The sequence below is a fragment of the Anoplolepis gracilipes genome, chromosome 7 (assembly GCF_047496725.1).
Source record: "Anoplolepis gracilipes chromosome 7, ASM4749672v1, whole genome shotgun sequence".
Classification (NCBI taxonomy): Eukaryota; Metazoa; Arthropoda; class Insecta; order Hymenoptera; family Formicidae; genus Anoplolepis; species Anoplolepis gracilipes.
In genome coordinates this window covers 7113866-7137568 of record NC_132976.1, presented here as the reverse complement: position 1 = coordinate 7137568, position 23703 = coordinate 7113866, and the positions used below count along the sequence as shown (strand labels likewise).

Here is a 23703-nt window from a genome sequence, read left to right as displayed (position 1 = left end):
ATATAAACAAAATTTTAAGCATATAGAGAAAAATAACGGGGAATTGAGAAAACTAATATCACGATGTATGTAAGAAGAATAAAAAGTATTTTGACAAGTGCAGGAGAGAAAGATGCAAAGGTGGATGACTCGAAGATGTATTCTAGAGAAGGCCGCAGCCTGCGGCCAACGCGTGGGTTAAAGGCGGGCGCCTTAACATTCCTGTCTATTTGTCGAATAAAATACAGGGAACCTAGCAACCGCATAAAACGTACATTATTCTCAACTTTTTCTCGCTCACGGATTCGATGTCGAGCACTCGGAGAGTGTTAGGCAAATTTATCCCTATCAACCGCAGACGTACGTTCACCCGGAAGACGAGAGCCTCCCTCACCGCCCTTCCTCCGCGTTTTACCTACACGATGAGACGACTGAATTTTCGATAATCGCGGTGAAATGTAGAAATAATGATTTCGCGGACCTGATCTGGTCGTTGAAAAAGTTTCCCGATCATCCATCTTAAAATTCACTTTTTCGAATTAACACACCTTACGAAATATAAGATGTACAACGGTATTAAAATCTAAGATGCAAGATACTATTAAAATGTTCGAACTAACATAACTTTCACAAATTACGTTGACACGCGTAATAAAAAATTGTTGAATCAAACTAAATGTTTTTTTTAATCCATTTCTAACAAATTTTTCAAAATAAATTTTTATATATAATTTATTTCTATTAAAATTATATGTTCACTTATATTCAATTATATATTCTATTAAAATTATTTATTCTATTATTTATATTTATATGTTTATTATATTGCTAAATATTATTCTTTCCATCACATATTTTAATCCTCTATCGATTTGATATGTATTATGCATTTTAAATTAGCAATAATAATTTGCAAAATTACAATATGAGCCTGGTAATATATTTCACAATATAATTCTGTAGAAATTTTGTAGAAATATGTCATTTTAAATTGATATAAAACATAGAGTATGCGATATATTCATAATTTAATAGTAAACACGAAAAATACCGAAATATAATCGAAATTTCTATGTTACAAATTGAATTTGTACATTTTCTCATCGTGGCTTTATGTTACAGTTACAAGCAACATGCGATATGCATTACGTAGTTAAAGCTAAGTCCGATAACCGGAGAGACATGATAATCATAAACACATACCGCGTACATTATGGAATTATTGTCAAAAGGTGTTACACATCGACGCTGCAACCGCCATTAAATTTATCGCAAATTTTCTGATATCCAGTAAGCTTTTAAAAGCCAGAACAATATATACTATTTCAACAATAATTCTGATATTATTAGAAGCGATGCAAAATTAAATATCATCGTTAATTTAATTACCGATATCTTTTTTAAATTATGAATTATAATTATATCAATAATATCTTTCAAAACAATGACATTGGATCAAATATTGCCTAATAATTGATAACGAATATATATATAGATGGTAAAGATTAAATGAAACATTTTAATTAATCTAAAATCTCTCTCTCTCTCTATATATATATATATTATTTCGGATTGTTATTTTTGATACTTTTTAACTGTACAAGTGAGTCAGAATATTTTCAACATCTTTATTAATATGTAAAAATGTTTAAAAAATCGAAAGAAATTCATATACTTTTTTTAATCCTTCTAAATAAAGATTAGAATAATAAATATTTAAAAAATAATTTAAGTATATTGTTTTACGACAATTTTTTTAAAAAATGACGCTTTTAAAAGAATCATAGATAAAAATGACTCACCAGAATGGAATTATATGATATATATACATATATAATGCAATACTCGAATGTTAATATAACCGAATATGACTGTAACAGTACTTCTATCTTTCGTAGATATCTCGCGATTCACACAGAATACAGTATGGCACTGTATACAAAACAAAGTAAATAAAAAAAAGACACAAGCGCCATTGCATTTCAATGGAAGCCGACTTTGGTGTGCTGGACGTGCGCTTCGAGGATTGGAACACCCAAGTTGATTTGTTTTTCTCAACTTCGCTAGAATAGACGTTAAGTGTACTCAACGTCTTATCGTGCACCGTGGTTTACGTGCTATATTTCATGCAGCAGGCAACTTTTAGCGTTCTTCTTTCGTATTTACTCGATCGGTTTGCAAACGGCACAATAGAGAAGATATATCCGAAGATTTATAAAGTCGGTACAGTTCATTGAGATACGCGAAATAACTCGAAATGTCGAAAAGTGAACAAAAGTAATTGCTTACGTTTCAAAAATTTATTTGAAAGTAGTCTTCAAAAATTCACTTTTCAATATTACATTAACGACAGCATTTATTTATGAGTCCATTACATGCGAATTAAAACTCACTGAGATATTAATGAACAAGATTTAGTCATCAGTTAATATTAAATAGATTTTACTTACTAAAAAAAAGCCTTTTTAAATTTTTTTTTTTAATTTTATCATTCTCCTAAGAGTTTACATTTCTGAGACGTAAAAGATTAATGTTAAAAAGTCCGTCTCTTCGTCTATTCTGATGCTTGATTGGAAAAGAGATCTCTTTTGCAAGGATTATATCAAAATAAACCTTTCGCGAATGGTAAAGAAGTCTCCATCTGCATTAACGTTCAAAAGTGTCGTGCTCAGCAAAGCCGCGAATATACCGTTTGTAAAGATCGCTGTCAGTGCAAAATTTTCGCGTGGGAACCGAAAAATAAACATCACCGTGAAACGGAATAACCGGTAACCAGGAGCGACGCATAGAGGGGAATGCAGAAAAACGCATACAAGGAGTGTGCCAACCACATATCCGTATTTATACACATGCAACATCGCATCTCGAGCGGACGTGCCATTTCACAAAAGAAAACAGTTGACCGTGTTCTTTTCGCTCTACTCGGTGGTTGGATATTAAAAACAGGAAGAGTGCGGAGTAAGACTATATGAAACAAGAATTTATTTAGTCGAGTTCTCAAACGAGAGAGCGTCGTGAGCGCATCAACCGGCGATTACTTTGCCTCGCGACGCGTCGCGGAAACGTGCGCATTTCGCCGCGGAGACAAATGTAGCCGATAAAACGAGAGAGAGCGGCGCATCTGTTTAGTGAAAGAAAAAAAAAAAAAAAAGACGTAAAACGGGAACTTTTAGGGCAAATGCATATTCATATAACGATGCGACCGACGGATCCAAGTGGCACGAATTAATATGCATAAATCCTGCCATTACTGTCGACTCAGGCAGCTTAGAACGTCTCGTTCCGCAATTTATTCGTGGCCCGAACCACTTGCCGAAGATTCTTAAGAATAGTGATACTATCTATAATTAAACCTAGAAGTAGCCAGGATACAAAAATACCAAGAAATTTTCAAGCAAACTACGCGTTACACTTATTTATCTTATATAATAATTAAAATATTAATTGATCTTTACTTAATGCTATCAAATAAATAAACCAAATACTTAGAGCGAGCCAATAAAGTATGAGAAAAAAGAATTTTTAGAAAAATTTTGATATTTTAAGAAACATGTCTAAAGCGCCAGCAAAAATTTCGATAAAAACTTGCTTATCTTTTTATATAATATAAAAATAAAATCGAAAAATATATATTCTGCGTATTGGTGTATACATAATTAAATTAATTCTAAGATTAAAATAAAAATTATCTTTAATATCGAGTGTCACATTTTTTTAGGAGAAGATTATATGAAATGTGAAAGTGGAGAACATTGAGAACAATAAAAGTTTGCGTTTCCGACTATACGTTACGGAAAAATTTTTCTCTCGTATGTTATCGCTCCTAAATATATCTGGCACATTTCTAAAAAACTTCATCAGTCAGAATTTTGTGAGAATTTAATTATTCGTGCGAAATTGAAAGGCTTTATGCAAGGTAGGATCACGTTTGCCAAAAAATTCATGTACATCTCGCTTTTTCAGGAAGAAGCATAAAACTGCACTATAAAAAAATCTGTTATTTTTTTGTAATCGTCAAGATAAAGCGAAAAATTCTCTTCATATTTTATCTCACATTTTAAAAATTATTATATGCCATATAAAATTTACAAATAACACAATTGTTTAAGCCGTTGAAAACGTTTAAATACAAGTATCCGAGTGTATAATATTGATTGCACAATATATCAATAAACCAATCTCTCTCAATATCATAGGAAATCATATATTCGATGTCGGAAGATAATTGTATTTTCAACAGTTTTTTAAATCTATTTGACTTTATAAATCTATCTATATCTGATTTAATATGTATATATGACATAATCTAAGTTTTTTCCAATAATATAACATGACTTATAATTCAAATAAACCATTCATAAATTTCTAAATCCAATAGTCCGAAATAATCATATCGCTAATATTTACGTATATAACGTTGTTTATTGAAATGTATGATCAGCGAGTATGGTGGAAAAATAAAAAGCGGCAAATTTTCCAAGATTCGTGTGAGCGGATTTTAATTCTTCACGTCAATAGAAAATCCGACTTCAAAAGATTAAACGAGAAAGGGATTGCAAGGTACTCACCGAGCACGACCAGCTTCACCGGTCTGCTGAAGAGGATCTTCCCCCGGTCGTCCTCCAACGTACAACTCCACACACCGTCGTCCTCTAATCTGACGTTGTCTATGTGCAACGCCGCGGTCGTGGAGTCGCCGATGTATCGATGCCCGGTTCCGCTCATTTCCGTTCTCGTATCTATCGTGATCATGTCTACCGGGTTACCTTCGTGCAGCCACGTTGCCGGTCGTATTCTATAACTTCTGACAAGAGGCGCAACATCCGTATTACTTCATTTCGTGCAACAAACTTTATCATAGCAGGTCTTCGGGCAATGAAAGGATTTGAACTACTATATATAACGAGACTTTGTTTCCGTGGAGGAAATAATTTCACCATGTTATTCGACACGGAGGTTACTATTTTACGAACTGAAACCGGATATTAATATACAAAAGAACAATGTTAAACATAAAGATATCTGTATATATGACGACACGATATGGAAGTATATAATTTAGAATATAATTTAAATTTAAAAGTTAATATAGATAATGAGGAAAAAAATATTATTAATATTCTTTATTTTACACGTTTTCATACATTTAAAGTTAAAACACGACGTATTTTACATTTAAATAGAATATTTCAGAATATTGGATATACTTGATATTTCAAATAAATTGATTTAAAATTGATTAATGTCAGTCAATAATTTTCGATAATCGATTAAATTTAGACTCGCATATTACCTCGCTCCTGGCAGCAATAATCTCGAGTAATTTCCTTCCAGTTCGCAGGGCAAAACGACTTTACTGTGAGGCTTTACTACAAGCTCCAGAGGCGGATTGGACGACGTGTCGGCTATGTCTGAGGATAGCGGAACATTGGTCGTAGTAGAGGAACTGGTAGACCATGACTCCTCCTCGGGGGCCAAAAGAGCAGCGGGCTGCGCCACTTCGTCGGGCAGAGATATCAATGTCGAGCTGGGTGTCGTGCTCGTTGTACTAGTGGTAGTCTTCCTAACGCGCCGACTACCTTCCTGCCTACCTCGTAACGCAAAAACGCCAGCCTCGTTCACGGAACCTGTAACAATGTAGAATAATAACGTCAGTCTTCCTATTCCATTAAAGAAAGTTGCCGTGATTTCGTTTCTCGCCTAGTTTAATTGCATGTTATTATCAACGTCTTCAGTGTGTCTCAATTTTTAAATATTTCTAGATAAACCGTCGCGTGATCTCTCGCAAGAAATCGCTTTAACCACGAGAGTTCAACAATTAGCGATTCTAACTACATATCGCTATAACGTTTATATTGATTAAATGTCAATCAATAATTCTTTAAACGTTTTATATGCTGGATCGCGATCGATGAACTAAACAAGTAAATTAATTACAGGATAATGCATATGTGTCGAGTTATAATTAAATAGATGTAATTATACCAACACTTCACAAAGTTTATCGCTCTTTCAGAAGAAGAGAAATGTTCTTCGAAGCTTAACCCATATAGAAGCTGCGTCTAAATAAACGCAATGTTATCTTCCGCACTGCGCAAATTTTCCATTTTCAACCTCTCTGAAGGAAGACGCGTTACATCCGCCCGAATTCAAAGGGCGGCTAAATTTTCTCGTCGCCTTTTACGGCGCGGAACAACAGACGAAATTAGTCGTTCACCCTCCCCCCCCCTTCGTGCCTCTGCCACGCTTTATCGAGAGGTAAATATTCTGAAGGCTGGAGCTTGATCGAGTTAGCGCAGCCTTGGGAATTCGATAAAGCCACGACAAGAACGTCGTTGCGAGGGGCATTTTCCAGTCTGCGCGGCGCGGGCAGGCACCTCATCCCTTTCCGCACGCTCGGTCGCCCTCACCTAAAACTGCCTGCCTATCGAGCTTGGTCGACCGAGACTTCACGAGGAAAACTAATTATGGTTCCGATGAGCCGCAAATAGCTGCAACTACCTAACCTAACGTAGCTAAGAGCTCTCTTTCCGGGATCCGCCTGCTTTCTCATCTTGTAGCCGCGAGTTCCGCAATCCCTCTGTAGTAAACCAGCAGTTGAGGGTGACCGACAGTCCAACTTGTTTGCATGCCATGAGCTAGTTCTACGGCTGTTTCATTAACGTTCTCTTTTGACTAACGAATAAAGCATACATTCGTTCTTTTAAATCTTTTTCTTAAAGCTACAAAATATAAGCTTTAAACGAAATATTGTATATTGTATTTAAACAACTTGATTATCTTATAATTTTTAATCCTTTAATTTTATAGATTTTCTTTTTTCTTTTTAGTTAGTTGATATTAATTGTAATTTCTTTAGAAATGTAAAATATAATACAAACAAAAATAAAAATAAAAATAATTTAAAAGTTAGAAAGGAAAATATATTAATAATCACACGTTATAGAGATATATTAATGCAATGTATATTACAGTTGATTACAAATTTTAATCTTTGTTATAGCTTATATTGTATTATGATACAAATAATTTATTAATTCCAAGGATGTGTTGTAAACAAGCATTATGAATAATTAAATTCTCTTTAATATTTCTTATTTAGTATTTGAGTATCTGTTAATTAATACGTAATATAAATATGCAAGGTAGAAGGATGGTATTAGTATGAGGAATATGTAAACGTGTTTTACATAAGTAACAGGACTCCGATTCTACTTTTACTAACCTTTGCAAAGCCTTCGCGAAGCTGCAGATTCTGCAGGAGACGGGCTGACAACCGAAGTTCGTATTTCTCGAGAACTATTAAATTCAAGTTCTTCGAAATTACAAAGAGACGTACAAGTCTAGTAAAACTTCGTGAAATAGCGTTATGACGAAAGAATGCACAAACACGCAAATAATATATCATTTTTATGGCGATTAAACGATCATTTATTATCATAACTATAATTCAATACTATAATTCATGACAAAATACTGTCTTTCATTAGTAAACTGAAGATGAGAGAAAACTAAAGAAATAAATTTTAATAGTTGCAACAAACACAATTTAATTGTAAAAACAAGTTTATTTATCATATATAATTATGAGTCACTCGATTTTCGTTGATGTTAAAAAACAATGTAATGTAATAATATTTAAATAATTTGTAATTTAATAAAATAAAATTTCAATTTTAATAATCGATACAAGTATATAATTAAACTATGTACCTATCATTCTATTACTTAATAGAGAACAGAAATAAGAGAAAAAGAGTAAGAATATTGAAGAGAATTTATATATTATAAATTATAATTTAATCACAAATGTTTTTCGGACATACGCATTCACACATACGTAAAAATTCAACGATCAAATCATGAAAGCAACTAAATCGAAATCAAATGCCGCGAACAAGCATACAAATATATTACGATTTTAGCTTTAGCGTAAAATGCAAAGGACCTGTCTAAAAAATCTATAGACCTGTGATCACGTAGCGATATCATGGCGTCGGCCAATAGCGAATGTGGGCTTTGTGTTCATCAACGTTCCCAATAGTATACCGGACTAGTTATACACCGCTATCGAGTGAATGTTGTTCGACGTTGATGCATGCATTATTCAGGCGGTGTATCCATTCATTATTCATGTCATGATCAATGGATGTCAACAGACCGCGATCTGTATCTGAGCACGTCGCTATGGCAGAAAGTGAAAACGGACGCTAAGCGAAATATACGGCCAGGCTCAAAGGAACGCTCGCGCGCGAAAGCAACGCGAACGTAACGAATTTACAACGTATTTACGGCGGCGACGCAACGTAATAAACCTTTAGTTACAATAGAATTGACACGTGCTTAGGAAACTTGTTATCATAGCATAATTATACTGCTCGAAAACTATATAATTGCCATTTTCGAAATTAACTTCTATTTAATATTAATATATTTATACAGGTAAATCACATATTTAAGTCCTCTTGCTCAAATCTATTTACACTTACTAATATTAATAATGACATATTTTTTTTATCTCCAGAACATTCTTTTTATATAAGATTAACGTTTTTATCGGATTCGTAGCGCTTAGTAATTACCAACAAGAAAGACGAATTGAATTCGCGCTTTTCTCCTTACGATGCACGCGATTCACAACAATGCAAGATGGTAAAGCGGTTAAGAGGATTTGTCACCTTGTGTCACCGGATAAACTCCTTTTCTTCTATATGTGACGTACTCTCTCTTCACTGCGAAATTTCCTCGTACATTCGCCGTCACTGTACCTTCGTCACGCTCTGCGTCGCGCATCAAAGGTGAAACACAGAGCGCGAGAGTTCGCCATAGGAATTCCGATAATTTGAAAAGAGGAGCAAGTAAACTCCGAAGCAGAGAAACATCGCCTTGAATTCCGGAAGCGCTAGATTTGTCGAACGGACACGGAGAGCTTTGCAATTTCATGTCGCAAAATACTAAGCGTCGGATGAGTCAAGTTTCGCAAAAGTTGCCCTCTGAATTTCAACTGTCATCTGTTTTACATTATTTCACCGCTAATTTTCTATTCTCTCGACTCGATTCGCTCGCAATTAGAATTGTTTTAAATTATTTTCCCTCTCGAACGAATACTTTGAGCGCGAATGTTCTCTCTCTCTCTCTCTCTCTCTTTTCTTTCTCTTTTTCGAACGAGTGTGTTATAAATTTATAAAGAACACATGTATAAAAGTTTTTAGTTTTCGTATCTATACGTGTACAATCAAATGGATATAAAACATAATATTCATGTACATATATTTTAAATATAGTCTATATTTTATATCACGTATACATATAATAGTTGCAATTTTTCCGTAATATTCAATCTCCATCAATTTGTATTGTGAAAGGCATAATTAACGTAAAAAATTATTGATCACGAATTAATCCGGCCGGTACTCGTGTAATTTTGTAATTAGGTCAACGAAGGAATCCCATCATGTATTTCATTACGATATCGGAATGTAAACGAAACGAAAATTAATACAAATACGCATGCAACTGAGCGGTGAATAAAGAAAAATAGAATGCATTCATAAATGGCAAGAAAAAAAAATAAGTTTACGTTTTGTTATTTTTTATTATGCGCTTTTCACCCCATATCACCAATCATTCGCCTCGGTACACTCTCTACGTTTGTTCGACTGTAGTCACCCTCCTTCTGTTTGCCCGGGGACCTCTTCGGTCTCGGAACACATCAACGAAACCCGCCTCATCCTCTATATTCAGATGTGAAAGGCGAGCAATGTCCATCGTTCGCCGAAAAGTTTCAAGAGTATTAGTAGAGTTTTGCATGCCGTCGACCACGCGCGGAGAGCAGTCATACCACACAGAGGAAAGGCGTGTACGGGGTTTATATGTACGGGAATACTCTCTGTCGGCAGATGCCGAGGTGACCTTGCTTCGTGTATACAAAGCGGCAAAGATCAGAGGCGTTCCTGGGGCACGTAGAGACGAGAACGGAAGAGAGAGAGAGAGAGAGAGAGAGAGAGAAACGGAGCGAAGCGGAGCAAGCGCCGAACGGGAGGAACGGGAGGAGATTCGAGGAGAGTGTATATCGTCGAGGGAATCTATCTTTCGCAACGGAATTCGTAGCACGATCGTCTCTGACGGCAACGGTAGTGATTCTCGGCCAGAGCTCGTTCCTGTTTCCCGCTCCCTCTTCTCGTCTCTCTACTCCCTTCATCCCTGCCTCCGATTTTCACCGATCCCTCTTCTCCCCTGCACTTCCCATCCTCGATGTCATCCCGCGCTAAGCTCTCGGTAATACTCTCCCAGCATGACGGTAGTTATAGGCTGGTTGTGTCGTTCCACAATCCGCGTGCAATAATTCCGACAGCCACAACGCCTGCATTAATTTGGCTCGATAGGGCTGTCTTTGGATAAGCCAAACACACAAGCCATAATTGATTAATATTTGTATAGAATAATCATTTTTTTTATTTTTCATTTTAATGGAAAAATTTGTGTATTAATAGAAAATCGAAATTTATATACCGTTGCATATTATCTCAGTAAACTCGCATACACACGACTGCAATCTCCGTGATAAGATTTGAATCATTTTTATCGGTTTTTGTTCCAAGCCACAGTACCTACTATCGAATACGAGAACGGGAGGAAGAGGAGAACTTTGTGTTAAAGCAAATTGAGCAGAGCGGATATCGATTAAATGGGGGAAAAAAAAAAAAAAAAAAAAAAAAAAAAACAAGAAACATCTCTTCTTGCGCGTAAAGGACTGCCTCTCGGGCGCGACCACCGCAACGTGTTGAGCCAGGTGCTGGTAACTAGAAATCGTTAGGATCGATACGACGATAACGGTAACCGTCGGCGACCGTAAACATTACAGGGGCTCTGGGGAATCCATTTGTTTTTAAGCACCGCCGATACGTTATAAACTGCGTTGCCTCTTATTATTGTTGGCTCGAACCTCCATCCTCCATGCCGCGTGGGGTGAAAGCAACGACACGACTTTTGTTTTTATATTATCCCGCAGCGACTAACGCAATTCCGTTCATTCGCGATCCCAAACAGCGCGCCAACGTAATTGCGTTGTTCCTCGTTAAGCTCGGCTCCTACATCCCGCGAGGTAAATAACCGTCATATTCAAGGAAAACGATAATGTTAAAAACGTCGCAATAGTGTGGTTTTACGAAAAGTCGACGCAACTTCCTTTAAAACTTGGCGATATCTAATGTTCGACGAATCGACGTCAGATACGAGAAAAATTGTGCAAATAATTTTCCCTATTTACGTTCCATAATGTTTTCAACAACGAGACTAATGTATTTGACTAGTGATACCTTTTGTACCTTGTACGAGATTAAATGCCGATTTTAAAAAATTATGTGTACACAGGATTCAATTATTTAATTATTTGTTATTAATCATTTATGGAATATGACAATGATTTGAAAAATTATGCTTCATATTTGAACTCGAACTATGACACGTTGAACTTTCGATATAACTAATATAACAGCAAACATTTTTTAAATATACAAGATTTAGTGATGTTATAAAACTATTTTTTTAATTTGCCAAAAAAATTGCGATCTCAGTTTTTTTTTGTCGCGAAAAGTAGGATATTGTTTGCAGTGCTCTTTGCATTTCTGTATTTTCCCTACCGTGTTCGTTTGTTTGCTTCTTCAGTAAATATCGCGCATTTTCTCTGCTGAGCGCAGATATCAAGCGTACACGACAAACCTCATAAAAATCTGAAATTATAAAGTCAAGGCCGGTGTTATAATATCTCTACTCGCTATATTTACTAGATAAAATGGTTGCGCGGTTGCATATATGTGTGTTAAAAGTTTAATAGTTTTCATTTTACACGTGGAAAACGAGGAAAAAGTATACATTCTCCTTAGCGACTACTTGCGTCAAATGTTTTTAATTTTTCTCAAGTGACAATCCCTTCTTCTCCTCCTCCCTGACATTATTTCACTACTCTATTCAAAACACATTTATTTAATTAAATTATAATTAATAACTTAATTACAGATTAAGTATTATTTTACTAAATCTTTGGTAAATAATGCATTTTATGCGAATACAAACATTTGTTAGATTTGTTAGAAAAGTTTTAATAATAAATCCAATGATTTACATTCAAATTAGCACGAAAAAGTAAATTATTAATACGTACGCTTCAGGTAAACAGATTTACGTGTGGAAGGAGAATGTATAATTAATAAGCATTTTCGCCATAAAGCCCCAGAGACAAAGGATGAGCCCCTTCGAAATTATTCGCGGTCGCAGCGATCGAGTCTCGCTCGATGTGGCAAATTAGCGACAATCGCGGATCGGTACGCGATCGGGCTCCATTAACGGGCACCGCTATCCGTCCACGTAACGGATCCATCGGGATTCTAATCTGACCGCAGGGCATGCCTTCTAATATAGATAGAGGCTGATTAATTCCGCGGTAACGCGTTGAACGCGCGCGTTCCACGAGACGCGTGCGATCCCGATGATTACGGGAGCATAACGTTGTTACACACAAGGACTTAACCATCGACCATCCTAGCAGCCCGTGGGTGTGAGGACGCGAGAGGAGGACTATGTAAATTAAACCGAAGAGCGCTCACTCATGTTCGAACGTCACCCGCTGTCCGGCCGTAAAAACGCACGCGACAACGACATGAGAAGAATCTCGTCGTTGGTCCTCTATCGTATGATCGAGTAGACCTACGGCGAATGTTGGAAGAGGAGGATTCACACTGATTGGAGGGTTTCCGCTGGTAAACACTGCCGATGGCGCGACAGCGATATGGATATTATTCCAAGGGATCGATAGCATTGAAGTACGAATATATTCGGAAACGAACGGTTCTCTCGGACAGTTTGAGATGTGCAAATCTCAATAAATCTAGTACGCTGAATAATTGAGATATTTTCGTGTTTGATAAAATACTATATAAGTTATGAAATAAAAGTCCGACGTATTAATTTTCAAGTAAAATTATTTTATTGTTAAACTATTAAAAAACTCAAGTTTCTTCGTTTCATAAAACTATAAAGAACTATTATGATTGAAATAATTGAAAACAATTCATGTCGAAGAAATATTTTTACAAACTTATAAAGTTATATACATATAATTTCGTGTTTTCCCAAGAGAGAAAGCTGCAAATAAAAAAGTCTATAAAAGGAATTGTAGATAATCATAAAATAATATAGCACAATAACGTGTTCAAATATAAAAACGCTTGATACAATACATCGTGTGTAATAAAAACAATCAGTTACCAAAGGTGATAAGGCTATTGTTCGTCGTGTTCTTAACGCCCTGATAAATCTCCCGGATGCCAAGCGCGGAGCTATCAGAAAAGCTCCATTCTGGCGGTGGGCCACGTCACAGATCCGGAAAGAATCTCCGCAGCGAGCAAATCGCTTGGAACGCGCGCGCGTAGGCCTGGCGTTCGGGAGATACCGAGTGATTGATTCACTTGCCAAGCGGAGCTTACGGTTTCCGCGAGTTTTCTGAAACCCGGCCAAAAGAGCGCCGAATGCGCGAAGGACCAAACGCGCGATGCCAAACCGGAAACCATCCCCCGCGGCATCTGAACTTTCCGAGAAAATGCGGAGGGCGGAGAAAAGTAGGGGGAAGCGAAGACGATCTTTCGCACTCGCGAGCCAGCTAGCACCCACCGAGCACTTCCCTCTAATTGTTATCGTTACGTTCGATCGTTTTGCATAATCGGTGCGCGGGCTTCCGGCCTCCAGTGCCAAGTGGGAATCCGTTTTCGCGAACTGAGGAAAGTACAATTGCCGAGCAAACGCAAGCTTCTCGTCGTAAATTATGGTCGCGAGAGGGAAAGATTTTCAGAATCGATCCTAAAAACTGCAATTATTAAACTTCGGATTAATAAATGATTAAGTCATTTTTGAATACGCAAAAATACAATGAAAATATTATGTCGCGATAATCCGTTTTCAAAATTCATAATTCGTATCTTGTAAAAACTTTAAATACTCCGATAAGTATTTACACGAATACCACATCCAAGCTGCGTATTTTTCTTGGTCCGATTTCTGAATTTTCATTTAACTAATAAATATATGATCGTCTTGGCTCTTACGTGGAAAATACAATTTCAGTTGTGATAAATGTGCAATTTAAAAGAAAAATCAAATTCCCCTCTCTCGTATGTGACATATCATTCTGTTGTATTGTGCAACAATATATATAGCTAATAGATTTCTCTTCTAACAAGTTTCTTCCGCGATTTGATGCACATAAGAAAGGGATGTCTGACGTTGCCTGGTCAACTAACAGAAGCCATTTTATTTATTTACGAGCAGTAGCGGATACTTTCAGGTTTAGTTGCAAGTTTCCGATAGAAGTAAAAGATTAATTAAAGCGCAAGCCACCGTGTAATGGGAGAGCATTGCTTTCCACTTAAGATTGCATCGCAGGCACGCTTCGCCAGCGGGAAATTTCGCCAGCTGGTGCTTAATAACGGACATTCTGGCCGTTACCGTCAATTGCGATGCATGAATAAAAGTCAAGCTTAATTTTGCCATTATCATTAAGACGAATTTCTTCGCTCTCGCGACGCGAAGAAAGCGCCCTCGTTAATCGCGATTTCACGAGACTTGTGGCTTAAGATCTCACGTCCTACGTCATTATTCTCTCTTTCGCCAAAGCCCGCTGATCTTCAAACGGAGAAGAGAGAGAGAGATCTGTCGTGTACCTGCGCGATCCTGCTAAATCACCGATGTACCATGAGTGACGTTATTAATGAGGTACTGATGGCGGCTGTGCGAGACCGTGTTTTGTATTCCCGTTCGAACGCTCATCGTCCGTCGTTTAGCGGTAATTGTTATCGCACTGACACTCGATTTTCTGCGAAGTCGTGTGACACGAAAATCGATACCTGCATGCCAAACTAGATTTTTATATTAAAGAAATGAAAAAGTCGAAATGTTAATTAAAAATCAGCCCGTTTAAAATTTTTATTTTATTATTATATTTTTGCAATTTATACCGAATATCTTTTACTCTTTCATACTTTTAGCAATACAAAGATAAGAATATAATAATATACCTAATTAAGCATTTTATTATACATAGGATAAACTACGGTATGATGGCCATACGGAAAAGATGGACTGTAATTTTTTCGATAATCGCTTCGAAATGGTGCGCTTTTTTAGTCATTATCAAACATAATCGATATTTACAATGGTTTATGTGCATACATTGTTCGAAATAACGATATTGTGAATCTTATATCATATTTTTACTTTTGATATTTTTACTACCTGCAAAGTTTTTCATTTGTCCACTAAAAACTGTTACAACGTCGAATAAATTACAGTTAAGCTATCGTAATCGACGTATCGTAATAGACATATATTATAAAGATATGTAAATTGTTATATGGCCTATAACTTTTATTTTCGTTTTCACTATTTTTGTTTATAAATATTATGGCCATCTTTCCGTCACTATGGTCATCTTTTCCTTAAAAGTTGGGTAAGACGGCCAATACTTATGTTGTACTATTTTGATAATATAAAATTTAATGTTATGTTAAATATTTTCCTTTTAATTTCGATAATATACGTAATTGAAGCTTCAGTGAAGATAATATGTCAAACATTATTAAAAAATAACAAAAATAAAAGTATATTTCTTGCATTTTAAAAAACTATGGCCATCTTACCCGAGTTTACCCTATATATAATAGCGCAGCTATTTTAAAATCCCACAATTTGGTACGATGAAACATGTTTGCTGATCCGTTTAAAAAAATTTGCAATTGCTTTTTCCAAGCTTTTAAATGGCGCCGTCGAATGAAGAACGCAAAGACATTTCTCTCCTCGGGAAAGGTCTTTCCTGAAAACGTTTCACGAATTTACGGGTATTCACCAGTCGGACCTTGAGGAAATGCAGAAGGTATATAAAACGACGCGTTTTCCTCCCGACAGAGATACTTTTATCGCTTACACATTTAGCGCCGCAGAGGGAATTGCACTAGCGGTGAACGACTCGCCACGCCGTGGTGAAGAAAAAGCGACGAAGAAGCGACGAAGAAGCGCCGCGTAAGGAAAGGAAGTAAAAGGATAACGTCGAGCGTAACGCGAGCGAAGCGAAGGAATAATATGGTCGCACACCTCGTAAACCGGAATAAAAAATTTTCGCAACTAATAGAATTGTCGATGCAAAAGATCGCACTTATAACCACGTATAACGACGTAATCAGCGTTTCTCGAAGTTCGAACTTACAGGACCAACGTTAAAAAAATAATAATAATCGATAATTTATTTTATTTTGTAAAAAAGATGACTAGAATTCTTTCTCTCTCTCCCGCTCTCTTTTCTTACTAGACGTTATAATAATTTTGATGTTAGTATTTCAATTGTTGTCTCTTCAGTCATGCCATTTTTAAAGGCATGATATTTCTAAACGTTAAGAAACTTGAATTAGCGCGAAATAAATAACCGAATATTATAAAATCGATACTTTATACGTATAAAAATTTTAGCAATATTGGAAAGTATCAAAATACCTGAAATTAAATACCTGAATTTATTCTCTAGATTTAACGCAATGTTTCAGTAATGAATAACGAATTTTGTTTACTAACGGCGTTCTCTCATATCTGTTGATCGAGTGCAGTTGTGTTGATTGAAAAGAAAAATATCATCGTGGTATATTGTGCGCAAACATTTAGTGAAGAACGTCTTCTTTCATAATTTTCTCTATGTATATGCGTCATTTTTCGAAATTGTCAAAAATAAACTAAAACTGCATTGACATTAAATTATATATTTTTTGCTAATATTGCTTTACTATTTATATAAATTAGCATAAAAAGAGCAATCTTATATTCAAATAAAGCTGGCAATTTAGACGATTTAATACTTAATTAAAGTTTTCTATATTCAAAAGAATTTTCATTAACATATTTTTAATTTTAATGCTATATATATATATATATAAACGCTTGTAAACTCTCTCCAACAATATGTAATTTTTAGAAGAGAGGACTTTCATGTATTTTTACAAATTGTAGGAGCTTTTATTAACGTGCAACATTTCTCAATAAATATTATTATGATAAATATCGGAATTAATCAGAATTGTGCATTTATGTAATTCATGTTGAAAAATTTTTAGCACAGACTATACATGCGCAAGTCGTCGCGGAAGTCACAAGACGTGCCGTTTGTTGGTGCAAGTACGAGTAACTGTTTTTGCGTTTGAAAACGTCGATAGAGCGATGTGCACGGAAATGAGGCCTCCGCCACGAACGAGGCATTTCTGACGGCGTCTTCCGCTTCCGACATTGTGCCGCGCTATTCGACGTTCAATGTGGTGCTTCGCAACGCGAAACACTTTGCGAAGCTTCCAAACAAGTCGTGAACGCGACGAGGTTTCCGGCGTGCGTTTATAAAGTTCGACCGCTGAGAGCGCGATGTCAGGGGTTATTAATATACATCTCGTCGTTTTCGCGCGCGGGAGAAACTTTCTGTCGTGTCTTTCCGGGTGAGGAGATTCGAGGAGTTCGAGTCGCAAATTGGAGAGCAATATCATGACCGTTACCCGGTTGTTCGAGTCCGTTGCGCAAGTCCTGCGAACAAGGGATGGGGGAGAGTTCTCGTTGTAAATCCTACGAGACGAAAGCGTCGAGAAATAACGAGGCGAAGTCGCGCGAACACGTCGTTACGGGCGTGTAATGGAACCAAGCCAAGTTCCATTCGACAGTTGCTCTCCAAAGAAAAGCTTATTTCTGATGAAACGTACAAGATAGCTGATTTACCTAGCCGCAGTATCGACCATCGTATGCAAAATTTTGCTGTCGTATGTTTTCGTGTAACGAACAGCATCGTTTGTTTGTTTATATAAAATATTTGGAAAATAATTGAAATATACGTATTGAAATATACTATGAAAAAAATTAATACAACAAAGAGATATTTATTAATAATTTTTGTCAATATTTATACCTTTCTGTGTGTGTATTAAGAATTAAATTGTTTACTCCGAATATATAGTTCAAAACAAATTATTTTTCAGAGTGTGATCTTTATGATTTTATATTTTACATAGCGTTATTTAACGTATATGTAGTTAAAAATAAAAAATTAATAAATGCTCGAGGTATATTAAAAAAAAAAGTAACGAAATCTGTTTAAATTCAAAAGATAAATCTTAGTTTCACTCGCACATCTTTTTTACGATAAGTCACGGATTTAAGCCGTTGACGTGTTCATTATACATTTAACGTTCTATTATAAAAATGTATTTAATACAAGTCAAATTATATGCATTAGTAACCATAAAAACAAACAACAATGTTTTCATTGTGCCAGAAATATTTCTCGATATATAAAATGATTAAAAAATATAACATGCAATAACAATAGATGACTGATGTAACATCATAATACGCACAATTATGAAAGACAATGTATCGTAATAAATTGCTATAAATAACTATTTCACTTGTTAGTTATTTCATGCAATGCTTTTTAATTAATGTACCGACAAACATGGCTGAAATATACGAAATATTGCACAGGTAATTTTCCCTTCGTTTTAAATGCACAAACCGTCAGAGAAATGCAATGCCTGCGATAACTTTCTAAAGTTCTTGCAAACATCTCGAATGCAAATTCAAAGAAGTTATCTGCAACGGACCGAAGAAAAATCGAAGGAGAGGAATCAAACATAAAAAAAAAAGTAGAAGAAAAAGAAGTTTGAAGAGAGGAATCATGACTTGCATAAAAAACATACGTTAAAATCGAAAATTAATCTCGATGATGTCTAATTAACGATTTGCGTGTATAAGATAAAATTAAATAGAGTGAGTCAAAAGAACTGGCAGTTTTCAAAATAAATTAAAAAAATGACTAACTTGAATCTTTAGTTCTTGTTAGATAACAATAGAATATAGAATGCATTTAAATATGTTACTTGATTTTATTCATTTTTATATGTAATTTTTTCTTGTATATTAACCAACTCAAGAGCAAAAAAATTGCAGTTATACCAGACAGCATGGTGCAAACAGCGATGCGAATTTGCGTAATAGGCTGGGACAATGTAAGCTAAATGCAGAGAAGATTTCATAAATATAAAATTTTTTTTAATTAAAAAAAAATGAATAAGATCAAATAATATTCTCAAATAGCATTCCACATCCTATCGCTGTTTGACAATAAATAAATATTTAAGTTATATTTCATTTTTTTTATAAAAACCGTCAGGTTTCTTTGTTGACTCACCGTATATAATAAGCATAATACGTTATATTCAAATGTTTTATTTATACAAATGATTTCTTTGTAATTTTCTTAGAGAGATGTATGTACACTTTACGATATATTCACGTCATTTTACGGTATAACGCTTAAACGCGTTTCGCTTGCGACACACACACTTACGAGTAACGTTATTAAGCGAGTCATTAAAAAGCTGAATATGATATCAAAGTTAAAGCGGTGTTAACCAGCAGTTTGTCGGTGCTGTGACATAAGGCGCTTCGTTGCCGAAGTAAAATTCATTTATAACATGACTTTAATTAATGCGTAGAAGGTGTCGGAAATTATATTAAGTGTCCTCTTATTTTTTAGTTAAATTCGCTTCTACTTCGAATGCAAATTTGCATGTAAATGTAAGTTACTTCCAGTTGCTTAATATAACAACTAAGTTTCAATAAAAGTGCTATAAAAAAAAGTAAAGATTGGAGAAAAAAAATCAAGTCATTACATAGAAGAGAAAAATTAGACGTGCAAACAAGATCTCTTCTGACGATATTTGTTCTTACATTTCGTAATCTTTCCATGTTCACTTCTATGCGGATTCAAATATTTCGAAATCTACAAAACGCAGTACAATGTTTTCATGACTATATGTTTGCATGACTCACAAATCTTCTCTTATATTTATTATGTATATATTAGTATATATATTTAATATATATATATATATATTATTGTTTAAATTTTTTATTAGTACAATTATATTAGCATATAAAATAATCATTGAATGAAAGAAAGAAATTTATGTTTTTCGTTATAAACGCTAATTGTAATAAGATAAAATTGTAGCAATTATAATAAGATAAAATTGTAGCAATTATTCTTTTAACGTCGAATTAACATGCAGCCTATAATTTCATTTTACTTTCTTGTTATATTGCTAATATAAGTTAATTATTATTTTAATAATTCTATTAGTCTATAAAATGTGTATGTTATTCATATATATCTAAAATATTAATTAATTTAAATTTTATACATAAATGATGATATATATATCTAATATATTAATTAATATATTAATTAATAAATTTTATATATAAATGAGTAACTTCAGCTTATTTTATTATTTAAAAAATTTGAAAAAATAATGTGGCTTGAGTTCAATTTATTATAAAAAAAATATTTGAAAATTTTCATTCAACAACTATTATTAAATAAAAGTTTAATAATTTTTAATCTCGTGTGGTGGATTATTATTCGCAGTACAAATTCATGAAAATTATCTTTGATAAGTTAATCGGTCGAAGGTAGAATAATTAATAACAAAAGAGGACACGGCAATGGAAAAAGAAATAAAAAAGTAAGCAAAGATCAAATCAACGACTGTAACCAAGTAGAGGAAGAGTCGATGGATAATTGTCACGAAGTTTTATAGATTTATCGGCGAAGAGCTTTTTCAAATTAACTCGACCAAAGTTCAACTGATCGATATAAAAATAAAGAAGCAAATGTGCACGGTTTCTTTTTGCAAGATATATACATAATGAAATAAAGCCAATAGAGTCAAGTTTCTTGAATTCTTTAAGCGCGCATCGCGCTGCCTTTTGTCTTCAAGAAACTTTACTTATTTTTTGCTTTTTACGCGGAAATAAAATTGTTATAAGAACAGTAGGTACTTGCAAGTAGATGTTCTTTAATGCAATATAAAAAGAAAGTAAAATGAAATTATAGGCTGCATGTTAATTCGACGTTAAAAGAATAATTGCTACAATTTTATCTTATTATAATTGCTACAATTTTATCTTATTACAATTAGCGTTTATAACGAAAAACATAATTTTCTTTCTTTCATTCAATGATTATTTTATATGCTAATATAATTGTAGAAAATCAATATATAGTTGCAGTTTCCTTTTTTTAAAATGTAGAGACAATATCGTATAAAAATCGTATAGAAATTACAAAATATAATATAAGATTTTCTATAATAATATAATAAGATTTTTTAAAAATCTCAGTGAGACACGATACGCAATATGAATCTAGGATTCATATTAAAAAAAAGACATCATCGAGCTATGACATTGTTTGTAGAAAAATAAAATTTTGCCTTCCGTCAATACATCAGTTTCCGTTTTGATAAACTGCTTTTCTCATTTAACGTACTGTTAGTAAAGTGAAAAGTTTTCAGTGAACAGATGAGAAAGGAGTTTTTAAAGCGCCTTTCGGCTATACGACTATGACCTATAAAATCGCCATTCAATGCCAGTTTAGATCTACGAGAGCGAGAGTCGCGCGTGTTGAACTTCGCGGCTTTTTCGACTCGCGATTCTCGCGGTAACAAAGAACACATTTCCTACGAAGAAACTTATAAATTTCTTTCGATACGACGTCGTAAATGAGGTGCCAATAAAACAGGTCGTAATCGCGTCGACAAAAGTCAGCGACGACGTGCGTCAAAATGCGTGTGCCGGCAAATTATAATACAAATCTGCTCTCGGCGGGCCACGAACGCGGTTAAACTTCATGGAAAGTATATCGCGCGTGACACAAGTTTCAGGGCAAAGCGAACCATTCTTGCCAATCCCCGTCGCTTTTCCATTCGCCAACCGCATCATCTCCCTACAGTTCCTTCCCTCTTTCCATGGACGACATCGACGCCGTTCGCCTTATCGCTCTATCTTCCTCTTCCATTGTTCGTGCGATTTTCACGCTTCAAAAGCGACGGATATCCCGTGTGACGGACGCGACGGTTCGCCAAGTTTGGCAGTAAACTTTAGCAGTTCCCGTCTAAACGAGATCGGCTTGCTGCTACCGCAGCCGGTATGCCACAGTTGATTGAATCTACACGTCTGATGAAAAAAACATCAAGCGAAGGCTTTTGCGGTATAATCTTACTTTCATCATGAATACTGATAAAAAAGAAGAGAGAAAAATCTCATAGAATTGTTAAACTTTTTTTACAACATTGTCGACGATTATTCTTTGCAAGTTGCTTCTTCGCATTATAATTCTTATATCATAAAAGAAAATAATTTTCAATGATTGTTTGATCGGTAAAATTATTATATGATAAAAATATAGCGACAACATATTTTATACTCATCGAACATAACTCGTTAATAAAACATCTCTTTGGCAAATCATCGCAAACAACGATTAGCGAGAATAAAGCGGAACCCCCCTTAAAAAGGTTCGAAACTCTATAACTTTCATTTGGCCGGATTGAATGCGTTTCCCCCGGTAAAAGCAAGCCTACTATTTTCTATTCGAGAATAGCAATTGTGGCGTACCAATTTTCCGCGGCGCAGCTCCACCTTTTCCATTCTTTACAAATAATCCCGGTCCTGCCGGGGCACATCTTGCCCATTTTGAGCGCTGACAAAGAGGCGATAGTAAATCCTGAATATAATGTAATAGTCCCGGTAGGGTATAGCGGTATACCTCAGCGGTATCTCGCCATAACGATCCGACTCTGCAGCGAACGCGAGACAGTGAAGAATTACTATGGCTCGGCACGTGGTACAGAAAGAGGACCAATACTTTTGAACTTGGATCGTGAAATGTGGCTGTTCTTTAAACTCTTCGATTCAAAGAAGAGTAGCCAACTCATTCTGCAGGCGTCGCGTCGCATGCAATATTGCAGAGGAATGAATTATAAAATAGATAAGTTAATATACGAAAAAAAAAAATATTTTTCATATTAAAATATATTTGAAAAAGCTTCTGCGCACTACGCGATAATAAAAATAAATTACATATGCATACTGATATTGGCAAAATGACATGTTTTGATAGCAATAAGTTGTAGTACGTTGACATTTTCTACATTTTAGTACTGTATGTTTATTGGTTTTTACATTGACATGTATCGACATTGATTTATTTGAAATGTGTCACACTCACTGTGCACAAATCCATTCGATTTTTCGAGAATGATGTTACATAAAATGTGCTTTTTATAGATGAATCAGTCATCGTACCAAACAACGGTCACTCGACGGCTTTTAACGCTAAGGATATCCGACACGTCAAGTGCGTCCTATCGGACGGTCAATATTTTGAAAAATACGATCACAGGTCATTAAACGCGCCGCAACACGTGTGTGCATAGGCCGGGACGCTACAAAGATTTATGCGATCGCCCGAGAGATTGATTTATATGCTGTCGAAGGCTTCCCCCCGCATGCGAATGAGCAAATAAACGCTCTGACGAGATGTCGACGGCGAAAACAAAAATAACATCCGCGATTAACGACGTAATAGACTTTGCAGATTGCTGCATTTCCATCTGAAATCGTCCGCCGCGGGGTTATAACGCGCTCGCCATGCGCGTATATCGTTAACCGTTATTTATTGGCCGCGTTCGCATAAAATGCAAAAAAAAAAAAAAAGGAGAAATAGCGCTGGGAACGTAAATACATGGGAATCGAGCGAAATTTGGTTAACAAATATTGCCATATATAATGCCTATAATATATTTACTC

At 35.2% G+C, this 23703-nt stretch overlaps 1 protein-coding gene across 6 annotated transcripts in view; it reads right to left on the bottom strand.

Moving 5' to 3' along the window:
• Tei (irregular chiasm C-roughest protein teiresias) overlaps nt 1-23703 on the bottom strand; it is a 324556-nt gene that overhangs the window by 131437 nt on the left and 169416 nt on the right. For 5 of the 6 annotated variants that reach the window (XM_072896416.1, XM_072896413.1, XM_072896414.1 and 2 more), the window contains 2 exons: nt 5273-5606; nt 4548-4783 (listed from right to left, as the gene is read on the bottom strand). In XM_072896416.1, coding sequence (XP_072752517.1) covers nt 4548-4783; nt 5273-5606 — 570 coding nt within the window. The remainder of the gene's footprint in view (nt 1-4547; nt 4784-5272; nt 5607-23703) is intronic. The other variant, XM_072896415.1, reaches the window with a different exon arrangement.